The sequence below is a fragment of the Aquarana catesbeiana genome, linkage group LG02 (assembly GCF_042186555.1).
Source record: "Aquarana catesbeiana isolate 2022-GZ linkage group LG02, ASM4218655v1, whole genome shotgun sequence".
NCBI classification, from domain to species: Eukaryota; Metazoa; Chordata; class Amphibia; order Anura; family Ranidae; genus Aquarana; species Aquarana catesbeiana.
The window spans coordinates 193,138,391-193,152,078 of record NC_133325.1 but is presented as its reverse complement, the minus strand read 5'-3'; the positions used below and the strand labels follow the sequence as shown (position 1 = coordinate 193,152,078).

The window sequence follows — 13,688 nt, the reverse complement described above, 5'->3', positions numbered from 1 at the left end:
AAGGGATGAGGTGGCAATCTTACTCTATGTGCGACAAAGACACCAAAGAAGTTCCCATAGCTTTTTTGGCGTTGAGTATCAAACATCTTGTGGCGTGCAAAAACATGTGTCTGCCGGCCACGTTTAGGTGTTATAAAATAAAAAATTAATGTCATCACCAGTGCGCACTTCTGCTTTTCACACATTTTTTTTGTGTTCTAACAGCTTGTCCTGAAAATGAGCCTTCAATAGGAAAAAGATGCTGAATATGAAGACATAGGTCAGCATTGTCTGCCTTCATATTCTTCTAAGACAGACTTTCTTTGTCAAAGACTACTTCTGTGCACCCTGCAGTCTTCTGCCAGACTCAAACATGGCTACTGCACAGCATCACCGCAGCAGTCTCTCTTCCGCCCATAATTGAAACGTCGCTACAGTCGCCTGGCAACAAGAGGCGGAAGTCATTTTTTTTTATCTATTTTCCCGCGGTTAGACTGTAAACTGTGTCTGGGAGAAGGCGGAGGAGGGTGAAGAGACTAGCGGTACTGGGCGCCCTGTATAGGAACCGGGCACTGCAAACTGAACCTACAGAGCGGCGGACAGGGATATCCATAGACCAGACTGAGTGCTGCTCCCCCTAACCATGCCGCCCAAGAGTCCCAGGAAAGGAGCCCTCAGCCGGCCCCAGGAGGAGGAGAGGGGCCCCACCGAGCCCACTGGGTGAGTGTATGTGTGTGAGACATGGTCAGCTTTCCTTCTACACTTGTGTCCCTCTTCCCTTCACAAGCATAGGATCTGGGGTGAAGTGTGCCTGTCATGCAAAGGTCAGGCAGGCTAGCATGTACTCAGCTGTAAGCTGTCAGTCTAACACAGGCAGATGCCATCAGGAAGGTATAGATTAGATATCTGATCTGGGTGTATGATGTGACAGCAGGCTGGAAGTCATAAGGCAGGGGTCTTTGTAACTCAGTGATCATCCGGCAGAGTGACCCCATTCTCCCTGATATGTGGCCGCCTGATAGTGACATTATTTAAAGGAGAAGTTTGGGGTTATGAAAAGCACACACACCTATATGTTACAACAACAGGTGTGGTGGTAAACAGGGGGAATCTGCACCACACAAGGTGATTAGGGTGTGCATGCCTATGGCTGCAGCTGTCCCACACCTGGCACCAAGAAGGGAGCGATCATATGACTGCAGATCACTCAGTTCTTGCTCAGCTGTCAGTCACCACTCTGCAATTACTGGAGCGCCGGGCTGGAGAAGGGCAGGTCAGCTGTCAAACAGGCAACTTGGTGGATCCCGATAATATTGCTGGGATCCTCCCAGAGCTTGGAGTGGCGCTGTCACATTAGTGGATATACTTCTCTTGTGGGTCACAGGAAGGCACTTACTTTAGCACCCCTGTGACCCACAAGAGAAGTATGCCCAAAAAAGCTTAGGCCATACTTTTAACTGCTGTGTCCAAACAGCTGAGTGACAGCATTGACCCTGTCATGTGGACTGATGATTAACCGCTCCCGGACCACACCACGTACATTTACTGCGGGAGGGCGGCCTGAGTGCGCAAAACCACGTACCTGTGCGTTATTTCCTGCTCGTGGTTTAGGGGGGCGTGCGCGCGTGCGCGATGCTCTCGCTGTGATTGGACACAGCAAGAGCCAATAAGTGGCAGGGTCGACCTTTACATATGACCCAATGGCTAATTGTATGCATAGACATGGCATGATGACCCTAATCCAGCTATTCTCCTGGATCTGTTGAGTTGGATCTGAGACTATTGTTTAAAGTGTTCACCTTTACAGAAAACATATAAAGGTGAACTTACAGTAGACACCCTCCCTTCTCTCCTCCCCAATTCCCGCTTTACTTTTTTATTCCCGCTGTATATTTTTTTTCCAGGGTTGTCGACCTGTCGGCATCCCCACAGCCTCTGCAGTGGTCCAGGAATTTGCTGACAGGATGGTGCTGACCACTCAAAATCCATCTGGTCTGTCCTGGAAGCGCTGAAAAAAAGAGTGGGTATTTTATATCTCCGGACTGCTGGAGTGGCTTTAGGGGTGCTGGCAGCTCGGCAACCCCAGGTGTAAGTGCAGTGGAGACTGGGTTGATGGGGTGGGGAGGGTGTTTGGCGTTAGTTTACCTTTACATTTTTTTTCCCTGTAAAGGTAAACTAAGGGTCCTTTCACACGGGACGGATCCGAGATGATCCGCCCCGTGAACATCCGCTTGCTCAGCGGGGATCGCTCCGTATTCACAGTGCCACTCTCCCCTATGGGGGATCGGATGACGACGGACCATAGAGTCTGTTGTCATCCAATCCGAAAACAGATGGAAAAGTAGGTTTTTCCTCCGTTACACTTTTTCGGATCGGAGCGGGTCGGATGTCAGCGGACATGTCACCGCTGACATCCGACGCTCCATAGAGGTCTATGGAGGGTCTGTTCAGGTCCGCCTAAAAAACTGACAGGCGGACCTGAACGGATCGTTCATGTGAAAGAGGCCTTAGGCCCCTTTCACACTGGGGCAGTTTGCAGGCGTTATTGCGCTAAAAATAGCGCCTGCAAACCACCCCTAAACAGCCTCCGCTGTTTGTTCAGTGTGAAAGCCCGCGCTTGGATTTATCAGGGGAGTTGAGCCTGAGGGCTGAATAAAATAAGTTAAACAGATTCCTCCATTCATGCGATACAATCTGGATGGACAAATCTGTTCTATTGTAAGCTAACAGCCACTGCTGGCAGCTGTCAGAATATCCAAACAGCAGATGCTTCTGATTGGATGGGACTGCTGTGCTTCCGTCAAATGTCCACCTGATTCCTTTGATTTTTTTTTTTTTTTTCAGTTAAAGGTAGTTGGGCAGGAGAGGGCCAACAGGGCTACACATTAGGTGCCCAGTTCATCAGGAACCAACCAAAATTCAAACAGTGTATGGCCAGCTTAAGGGCTTGTTCACACCATACATGCATGAAAACTGAAGGGAAAACTACAGATTTCACTTGCAGAGACATCAGTTTTCATGTGCTTTTCAGTGAATTGTTATGCATGTTGACATCAGTTTTTATGCATGTCAGTTATATGCCCTGTTCAGATCATGTTGATGTCAGGTCAGTTTTTTTTTTCCTATGTAGAAAACTGCATACACGTTGCAGATTCCTGCACAGAAAAAATCTGCATGTATTAAACCGCTATGGGTTTGGTGCGTCCTTTATGAAATGGGTTTTAGCTATTTATGACACCCCCCAAGCTAAAGTGAAATATTATGGATTTGAGTCACCCACCTTTCCTATCCTAAGAGGGACCCACCAGGGCTGCCCCCTCTCTCCACTTCTATTTATATTGGCACTGGAACCTCTGGCTGAGGCGATTCGATCTCACCCGGACATAGAGGGGGTAGAAATTGCGAGCTCCCCTCATAAATTATCCCTGTTTGCGGATGATATCCTGCTGACTATTACCAAGCCTAGAATCACCTTGCCTAACCTGCTGTCCCTTTTAAACATCTTTGCCGCGATCTCGGGCCTAGTTGTCAATCCCTCTAAGTCCAAAGCGATGTCAATTAATCTAGCGCCCCTTGAACTAGAACACTTAAAAGCTACTTTCTCCTTTCACTGGCTGACCTCCCTACCCTACCTGGGGATCAAACTTACCCCGAGTTACTCAAACCTCTACCAGGCCAACTTCCCCTCGCTCTTTGGGAAATTGACAGCAATGCTCAACTCTTGGTCTGCCCTCCCACTATCCTGGTTCGGAAGGATTGTAACTATTCGAATGACCTATCTCCCAAAACTACTCTATTATTTCAGGGTCCTACCGGTCCATGTTCCACCCCATATTATATGCATTCAGCAACGGAAAATAATGCAATTTATATGGGGTTCCACCAGACCCAGAATCAATAAACGGGTGCTGTATGCCCGCAGGGTCGATGGCGGCCTCTCGGTTCCTAATCTGCAAGCCTATTACACGGCGGCGGCTATTGCCCCGCTATCACATCTCCATGAAAAACAGCAGATGGCGCTGTGGGCCGTCGTCGATCTGGTGGACTCTCACCCGATACCACTGGCCTCTATAACTTGGCTTCCCAAAGCTCACCGCCCAACCAATATAGGCCCTTGTTTGGGTCACTCACTTAAGTTGTGGGACTCGATTAAATACTCAGCGAACCTGATTTCCCCGCACCTCCCTCTACTCCACCACTTTCATTGCCCGCTATTTCCACCTGGGCGTGATAATCCGATGCAATTCATGTGGTGGTCCGAGAATGGTTTTGTAGATATCCACTCTGTTTACCCCTACCAGGATTATCCCATTCGCAGCATTGCGATCCTCCCACGATATTCCCCTTAGGGAGCACTACAGCTACCTGCAGATTCGGCATTTCCTACAACAACTCATTAAATCTCAACCATCTCCCTATACATTGACCCCTTTCGAAAGCTTATGCAGATCACGTCCCCAATCCTCAGGTTTGATCTCTTTAATATACGCAGCCATAATAGGCTCCAAGAAACCACCCCTGAGACCATATCATCTCCAGTGGGAGGCAGAATTGGGGAAAAAACTAGATCCAGAAGACTGGCAGGCCATGACTGCTGCTCTATCCAAATGCTCCAAGAATGTGTTACATCTAGAAAACGCTTACAAAATACTCTATCGATGGTATTATACTCCAGCTAGACTTGCGAGCTTTATTCCATCCTATTCCCCCTTATGCTTTCGTGGGTGTACCCAGGAGGGAACAATGGCACATATCTGGTGGAAATGCCCCAAGGTTTGCAGACTGTGGGTCAGAATTTATGCTCTTCTCCGTAACCTCTTCAATACAAACATAAGAAGGGATCCCTATGAAGCTCTCTTGGGGAACCAATCACAGAACTACTGAGACCGGAACGCCAACTGGCGTCGCATATTTTTACTGCAACTAAATTGACCATAGCAAAGGCTTGGAAAACCCCAGTTCTCAGCTTCGAAGCAGTTAAGAATCGTGTAAATGATATTATGATTAACGAAAAATTGACAGCTGTCCTATCAGACACACATGATAAATTCCTTCGGACATGGCAGCCTTGGGTGTCTCATGTCCACCCTTCTAGATTTGATCCTGTGCTACTCTCGATTTGAGATGCCTCCGTCCTCCAGCCCCGGGGACCCCCCTCTCTCTCCACCCTCTTTTTCTTCTCTCTCCTCTGCTACACTATTTTCTTTCTTCTCTCCTTGGCCTTTCCTCTTTTGAATCTCCCTTCTTATATTTTTTTCTCGCGATTTCTCTGATTTACAGACCAACCTCTGTCAGGTTGGACAACTGATGAGCAACCGTTCTAAAGACATGAAAAATTGTTACTCAGCGCCATATGGTCTTTTTCATTAAGACACTAAACATCCATAGTCTATCCAATCTGTAATAGGTATTTTTCTAATCTTAAGCACCCCTTGCAACGATTCAACAGGTTGATATATTCATAAAATCCGCAGACCTCATGCAAACTCTCCTGAACCTCAAGACCGTGTAAGATTTGTTATGTCTAATATTGTTATGCTTGTTATATATCCGCAATCTTATTGCAGATGTGTTTACTTGGTGTGCTCACCATTGTTTTTTGTATTTTTCTTGACGATTTTTATGCTTAATAAAAACCTTTGTACAAGAAAAAAATCTGCATGCGATACCAGTGTTGTGGTGTGAACAGAGCACATAGAGAACAAATGTTATTTTTGATGTTTTGTGCCCTTGCAGAACGCATGCAGGAAAACTGACCTCTCTGCAACAAGGACTTAAAAAACAAAAAAAAAAACAAAAAAAAAAAACAGCCAATATTGCCTCTCTTTCCTCCTCTCAACCAAGATAACTAGCACTTCTCTATAGCAGCGTCACTGCTGTCACACCTGTTGCTCCATCTGTTTAATCATAACAAAACACTCTGACAGTGCGTCCTGTGTTTGAAGTAAAAGTATGGGCACATGGGTGTGTTTTCTCAGTCTTTGGCCCCTTTCAAAGAAAAAAAAAATGGATGAAGTTTGTCATCGGTTTGTCATCTGTTTTTTCACATGCTCTAGCTAGAGTCCCGAAGTCTTTTTTTTTTTTTTTTTCCATGCGAAAATGGACCGTTTACATCCGTTTTTTAGTCTGATCCATTTTTTTTAACCACTTAAGGACCAAGCCTCTTTCTGAGATTTGTTGTTTACAAAACAGTTGTTTTTTTTTTTTTGCTAGAAAATTACTTAGAACCCCAAACATAATTTTTTTTTTCTAACACCCTAGAGAATAAAATGGCGGTCATTGCAATACTTTCTGTCGCACCGTATTTTCTGTCACACCGTATTTGCGTAGCAGTCTTTTGTTGGAAAAAATACACTTTTTTTTTTTTTTTTTTAATTAAAAAAATAGGACAGCAGTAAAGTTAGTTCTGAAAGATAATGTTACGCCGAGTAAATTGATACCCAACATGTCACGCTTCAAAATTGCGCCCCCTCGTGGAATGGCGACAAACTTTTACCCTTAAGAATCTCCATAGGCGACGTTTAAAAAATGCTACAGGTTGCATGTTTTGAGTTACAGAGGAGGTCTAGGGCTGGAATTATTGCTCTCAATCTAACGATCGTGGCGATATCTCACGTGTGGTTTGAACACCGCTTTCATATGCGGGCGCAACTCACGTATGTGTTTGCTTCTGCACGCAAGCTCGTCGGGATGGAGTGCTTTTAAAGAAAATTTTTATTTTTAATTTTTACACTTTAAAAAAAGAAATGTCACTTTTATTCTTATTACAAGGAACGTAAACATCCCCTGTAATAGAAAAAAAGCATGACAGGACCTCTTAAATATGAGATCTGGGGTCAAAAAGACCTCAGATCTCATATTTACACTAAAATGCAATTTAAAAAAAAAAAAAAAAAAGGCCCTATTTAAGAGCTATGGGTGGAAGTGACGTTTTGACGTCGCTTCCGCCCTGCAATGTCATGGAGATGGGTGGGGCCATCTTCCACTCACTCATCTCCATGCACAGCCAGTGAAAGGACTGGATCACCTCCGCCGCTGCCGATGGCTCCGGTAAGTGGCGGAGGGCACCTGAGCGCTTTGGGGGGGGTGCCCCTCTCCCGCTGCCGTTAAAAGTGATCTCGTGGCAAATCCGCCGCAGAGACCACTTTTATCTTGTAGCCGACCGCATGCCGAATACGAGGATACCAGGGTTATGGCAGATAGCTGCTGCCATAACAACGATATCTGTCTTCAAAGTTAGGATGTATTTTGTCGTGCGCTGGTCGACAAGTGGTTATGGGAAGACAAATAGGGCATTGATCCATTCCAAAAAACGGATGTTGACAGAAGCAGATGTAAATTGATGAATTCATTTATATCTGTTTTTCCATAGAGATGCATTGATGTCTCATTTTCCATCTTTCAATGGATGGTTGAAAAACGGACAAATGGTAATATGTGAAAGGGGCCTAATAATACTTTTTTTTTCTGTCTAAGGCCTTTTTCACACGAGGTGGACTCTGTTTCTACGGAGCCCGCCTCGGTTCGCCGGCTCAGTGGGAGATCAGTCTGTTAATCTCTGCTGAGCCGGCGGATGACAGGTCCCTCTCTGCTCACTGAGCGGGGAGGGGCTTGTCAGGCGCCGCTGCCGCCTATGGAGGGATCGGATGAAAACGGACAGCATGTCCGTTTTCATCAGATCTCACCCGATCCGATCCACCAGCGATGGACCTGGACGTAGAGCCATCTGTCTGCTTTTAGCGGATCGGACCGGATGTCAGCGTACATGTCTCCGCTGACATCTGACGCTCCATAGACTAACATGGAGCGCCCGTTCAGGTCCACCGTCAAAACTGACAGGCGGACCTGAACGGTCCGATCGTGTGAAAGGGGCCTAAAAGCAGGAGGACACAAATTTTTTTTTTTTTCTCATTTGTCTACATGAATTTTAGCATTATGTATTTTTTTTCCCCTTTTTAAAAATAGAACATATTGTAGTTCTGTTAATATTTGTAACAGCACCATCTTTAATGTGATGCATAGTTAGGGTGTGCCCCCCAAGTGTTTGTCCGTTACTATTTGTGACTGTCTGTAGAAAGAAATAAAATTCTGATTTTATATTTCCTACCGATTTGATTTATGCCCTAATGCCCAGCATTGGGCTTCCCGGTTTCCTGTAGGCTGTCTGTCTCCTGTTGGGCATCTGTAGATTTTTGTAGATCTGCGGTGGGTTACTGGGTGCTGGAATGCTTAGTGTTTCATCACCTGGCGCTGAAGAAAGGCAGAAATCTCAGGTGGAGTGATCTTCGCCCAACAGAACAGGTATAGTTCCAGCCTTGTTGGAGAGAGCGCTGCCAAAGCGTGCGATCAGTTAAGGTGAAGTTTCACCACTGTCTCACTGACTATCAATGCGTATCGGGGGGGGGGGGGGTTGTGGATTTAAAAAAAAAAAAAAAAAAAAAGCAGTGCCACTGACTACCAATGGGGGGGGGGGGGGTTAAATAATACTGCACTGCCACAACCAGTGCATGGGGAAAGGGATGGGGGCTCAAAAACCACTGACTGAACAGTGCTTGGGTTATTGCAAAAAAAGCTCCAGGACCAAACTTTTCAGGCATTGAGGTGCAGTATGGCCAATTAATTTTAAATGGGCTACCTAATTCTATGCAATGCACCTTGGCGCGTGAAAGTGCGCTGCTTGTCAATTCTCTGAAGGGCCGCACTTGAGGCCCTCTGGTTTTTAAGACTAATATAAATATATTGGTCGTATCTAAAGAACTGCATCTAAACCTTTCACTGTAGCATAGAATTCTATCATAACTCTCAAATCTTGTATGTTGTATAAAATCAAATCCCTCTCTTTTCATCAAAAGATGATCATTAGACAAGCTTCTGTCAAATGGTCCTGCTGGAAACCAGTATTTTGTTCAGTTGCTGCAGCGATGATTGGTGTATTCTGACTGGAATCTGACTCCGTTGCAACCCATACACACTATTATATTTTCTGCAGATTTTTGTCTTCAGATTTACCAAAACTATATAATATGAGGTCAAACCTTAAGAGTTTCAATTTGTATGCAATCAGGCAGGCCCTTGCACTACATGGTTTTGTTAAATCTGAAGACAAAAATCTGCAGAAAATCGAATGGTGTGTAATGGGGCCTTAGAAGAGGAAACTGTGTTGTGAAGGAGGAAAGGGACTACTAGGGAATTGACTATTCTGAAGCCGTCAGAAGTGAATTGCAAGTCTATAAAAAAAATAATTTATTGTAAAAATCCTGTAAGTAAGCTTTTAAAATACTAAAATTTTGTTTTTTTTACCTGCAATTTTGTTAGTTGTTGACAGGTCTCTTTAACCTTGCGTTATAGTGCTGCATGATTCTTCTTTGGTTTAGATCTGACTTTTCTTTTTATCAGAATTGAAAGTGATGATCCAGTCCTTTCCTCTCTGTGTAATCAACTAAATGTTTCCGAACTGGTGAAAGTGCAAGCCTGGCAGACATATAAGAGATTTTCCTCAGATCGATCATTGGTAAGTGTCATAATCTTTATAATTGTGAGCCTTACTCCTATTTGTGTTAAGGCTTTTACTAAGTCTGTGCTAAGGTTTTTACTTTTGCCCCACTGTGTGCTGTTTATGCCAACCTTAAAGCGGTTTATTACTCCTTTTTTAAACTTTTACCTACAGGTAAGCCTATAATAAGGCTTACCTGTAGGTAAAAAAAAAATCTCCTAAATCTGTACGGTTTAGGAGATATTCCCCTTGCTATGAGCCGCTGACTGCAGCGGCGCATGCGCACAGGGGCTTCTCGGCTGAAGGCCCGGCAACTGCCGGACCTTGCCGGGAAAGAAATCTCCCGCGCGCATGCGCAGGAGTGATGACATTGCGGCTCCAGCCACTCAAAGCGCTGGAACCGCGATACCCGGAAGACACGCCGAGGCAACATGTCAGCAACCTCGGCGTGGACCAGGTAAGATACCGATGCCTCGTTCTTAGGTAAGTATTTCATAATGAGCTAGTATGCGGTGCATACTAGCTCATTATGGCTTTTGCTTTACAGGGGTAAAAAAAAAAAAAATTTCAGCGGGTATACAACCGATTTAAGCCCAGTACACACAGGCCGAATGTCGGGAGACATCAGCCAGTCCAATGAAAGTTCCACATTCAGCTCGTGTGTAATGTTAGCTAGTCAGTCAGAAGATGGCAGTTTGGCTGGCTTCTGTCAGATGAACATGCTGGATTCCTGTCATTAGAGTGAACAGGGCTGGCAGCTGCACCTATCCACTCTCATCCGCAGCTGTAGACAATTGATTCCTGCCACTACAATTCGCATCAACATTAATCCCCGGTGTGAATGTAGCCTAAGACTCTGTTCACACTGGGGCAACTTGTCAGGTGACTTAGCCGCTTGACAAGTCGCGTTCCATTCTGTACTATGGAACCGTTATAATAGGAACGACTCAAGTCTCTCCGACTTAGAATAAAGTTCCTGTACTACTTTGGGACGACTTCAGGGCGACTTGCATTGACTTCTATACAGAAGTCATTTTGCAAGCCGCCGCTAAAGTCGTGTGCGGGTCGCCTAAGGCAGTCACGTTGCAAGTCATGCTGCCCCTGTGTGAACCGGCTCTTTGTGTTTAGTGTCTCAGATCTCTAGGGTGTTGGACCAGTCTGGTATCAGGTTCTGCAGAAATTTCTCTACTACTTCCTGTCTAAAAGTCTGACTCTAGGTTTACAGTTGTTCTTCCCTTGTTTGTTTAAAAAGACTTTCCCCTAACTTTAGAACAACATGCTCACAGGCGTTGGGCTTGCATGAGCAGTCAGTTGAAAGAAAAGTTCAGTAGCTCCGGCGAAACTGCTCCCACAATGGTAGCTTAAACCATAGAAATACAGAAAGGAGTGCCAGACCAAATCCGGATAAGAGTCCTAGATCATTTTAATCCTTAAAAAAAAAAGTCATAAAATCACAGCCTGTGCATTTTGGGGGCAACAGCACTCCCTTTCATCAGGGCTTAACACAGGATTAAACTTGATTCTCAGAACTCTTCTCAGAATTTTTGATTCTCGGGTCTGAGAAAGCAGAAACTTCTCAGATCCATATCAGAACCAGTATGAAACTCTCCACATGGAGTAACAACTTGTCAGAAGTTGCTGAACAGCAATCCTCTAACTTTGACATGTTCTGAATAGAATATGAAATGCTCTGGGGTTGGTGTTCTCAAGCCCATCACATCTCATTTGTACATATCAATTCCAACAATGATTTGTTTACTACTTCATATGTTTGCTGTTGAAGAACAAATTCTGTTATACTGCACTGTTGGGGTCCTTTCACATGGGCTTTTCGCCTGACGGACTCCATTTTGCGCAGTGGGGGATTGATCCGTTGGTCCCCACTGAACAGGTGGATGACAGGTCTCCACTCGCTGTGCAGAGAAGAAACTGTCAGAGCCCCGTTCTCCTCTATGGGAGATCGTCTGAAAACGGACGACCTGTCCGTTTTTAATCCCATCCAATCCTCCAAACGGATGGAAAATAGGGTTTCCATCCGTCTGGATTTCATGGAACAGATCGGATACCAACGTATGTCAGTGGCCATGTCACCGCTGACATCTGCTGCTCCATAGAGGTGCATGGAGCGTCTGATCAGGTCTGCCTGAAAAACTGAAGGCGGACCTGATCGGAGCACCCGTGTGAAAGGGGCCTTAGAGTCACAGATAAACCAAACCCAGGCATCCCACAAGGACGACATGTGAAAGCATAATTATATACACATGGTGCACTGCTTCATGGTTGACATGCGTTACCATGTCGGTGTTATCGGACTGTACCTGAGTGGAGTGATCCTCCAAATAACTGTTTAGTGTAGCAGCAACAGTCAAATGGTTTGCAGCTCTAACAGGTTGACACCCTGGTCTCTCTTGTCCACCTGGAACAGACAGACGGACCAAAATTGCTCCCCAGTTAGAAGTGCAGAAGAGCCAGATTTGGGGAATGCTGGATGTGGCTCTGATGGGCCCCATGTCATAACCACCAAGTTTTTTTTTTTTCGTTCAAATTAGCAGGCTGAAAGAAAAAAATGTACACATCGCCGTACTAACACATCCAATGTTAGTGCAGGGATCTCCCCACTGAGCTATTGTGTTCTGACGAGGGACTATCCCAACTCCCGCCCCCCCGCCATTGGCTGCAAGCACTGATTAGATGCTGGATTCCCAGCATGCTCTTCTGACAGAAGCTGTACACACGGGCCGAAAGATGTCTGGTTCCTGCCAAACTGACTGTTTTCGACCGATTGTTGGCCTGTATGTACCAAGCAACTCTGTACATTATCAAGTGTCAACAGGTGGCCTGGCCCCTCTATCATCTCATATGTATTTAAATGATTGCTGGTAGGTAAGTCAAGGTGGTGGGTGGATGAGTGTGTCTGCCTGTAAACGTGCAGAGGGATCTGACCGACTGACTGAGATAGTATTGTTCTACCAAAAACACCTATTACTAGTTTGAACAATTAAACAAATAACATTTGCTTGCTTACGTGAGCATTTGATGATTACACACTTAACGCAGTTGCCATCCTATTCATCTGAACCTAATTAGCCCCCCCCCCCATGCAACTCGGCTGCAAAAGATCACTTTTATGCCGCATGCACACAATTGGGATTTTGGTCGTAAAAAGATATGACGGCTTTTCCGACGGGATTCTGCTCAAGCTTGCCTTGCATACACAGTCACACAAACGTTCTCTGAACTTTCGACCGTCAAGAATGCTGTGACGTACAACACTACGACGAGCCGAGAAAATGGAGTTCAATGCTTCCGAGAATGCGTCGAATTGTTTCCGAGCATACGTAGGAATTTTGCGCGTCGCAATTGCTACAGACGATCGCATTTTCGGATAGGAACTTTTTCCGACCGAAAAATTGAGAACATGCTCTCAATCTTTTGCTGGCTGGAATTCAGCCAGCGAAAGTCCGATGGAGCATACACACGGTCGCATTTTCCGACCAAAAGCTCTCATCGGTCTTTTGCTGGCCGAATTTCTGATTAGGCATTAGGCTACATTCAGGTGGCTGAATAGTAACAGCTGTTGCCGCTGGATGCAGCAACACTCTGTTCTATGGCTGCATACCAACCGGCCAATTAGCTGCAACCAAAAGCTGCAGAAATACTCACCCTGGATACACACTGAGTCCAGGGTGAGTCAGAGGCACTGTTCACACTGGTCGCACACAGAATGCAAGCAGTGTTTACAACTGCTAGCAATGATTCTTTTCAGTGGCCGCTGCTATGTGGTTGTCAGAATGTCGCCTAATAAAGATATATTATTGGTAGCTGCAATCAGTTTGCAATTGATCACTAGAACTCATCTGTTTCTTCAGAGCGAGACAGGATGGAGCTGAATCAGCCCTGGTATAGCCCCTAGAAACACAGGACGTGCTGTATATAAAAGTATTATGTTTACAGTCCTTCGCTATGGAGCAGACTGTACAAGGATCGGAAGCCACTGACTGACTCCTGGGCTTAGTGTTGAACCCAGCTCGTGGCTCCAGTGCTAAACACCGCCAGGTGTTACTGAGGCCTGGTTCCATTTTAAAATGGTGTTGGGGTAAAAATCCACTGTTCCACTTCTGTTTTAAATCCATACTAAAGACTTAAGTGGTGCTCAAATGTAAAACCCAAGACCTTTCTTCTTTTTAATATTTATTTTCTCCCTCACGTTTAATTT

At 45.3% G+C, this 13,688-nt stretch overlaps 1 protein-coding gene across 1 annotated transcript in view; it reads left to right on the top strand.

Moving 5' to 3' along the window:
* Nucleotides 1–423: 423 nt before the first annotated feature.
* RB1 (RB transcriptional corepressor 1) overlaps nucleotides 424–13,688 on the top strand; it is a 276,848-nt gene continuing 263,583 nt past the window's right edge. The window contains exons 1-2 of the mRNA XM_073614116.1: nucleotides 424–699; nucleotides 9,376–9,490. Coding sequence (XP_073470217.1) covers nucleotides 623–699; nucleotides 9,376–9,490 — 192 coding nt within the window. The 5' untranslated portion in view covers nucleotides 424–622. The remainder of the gene's footprint in view (nucleotides 700–9,375; nucleotides 9,491–13,688) is intronic.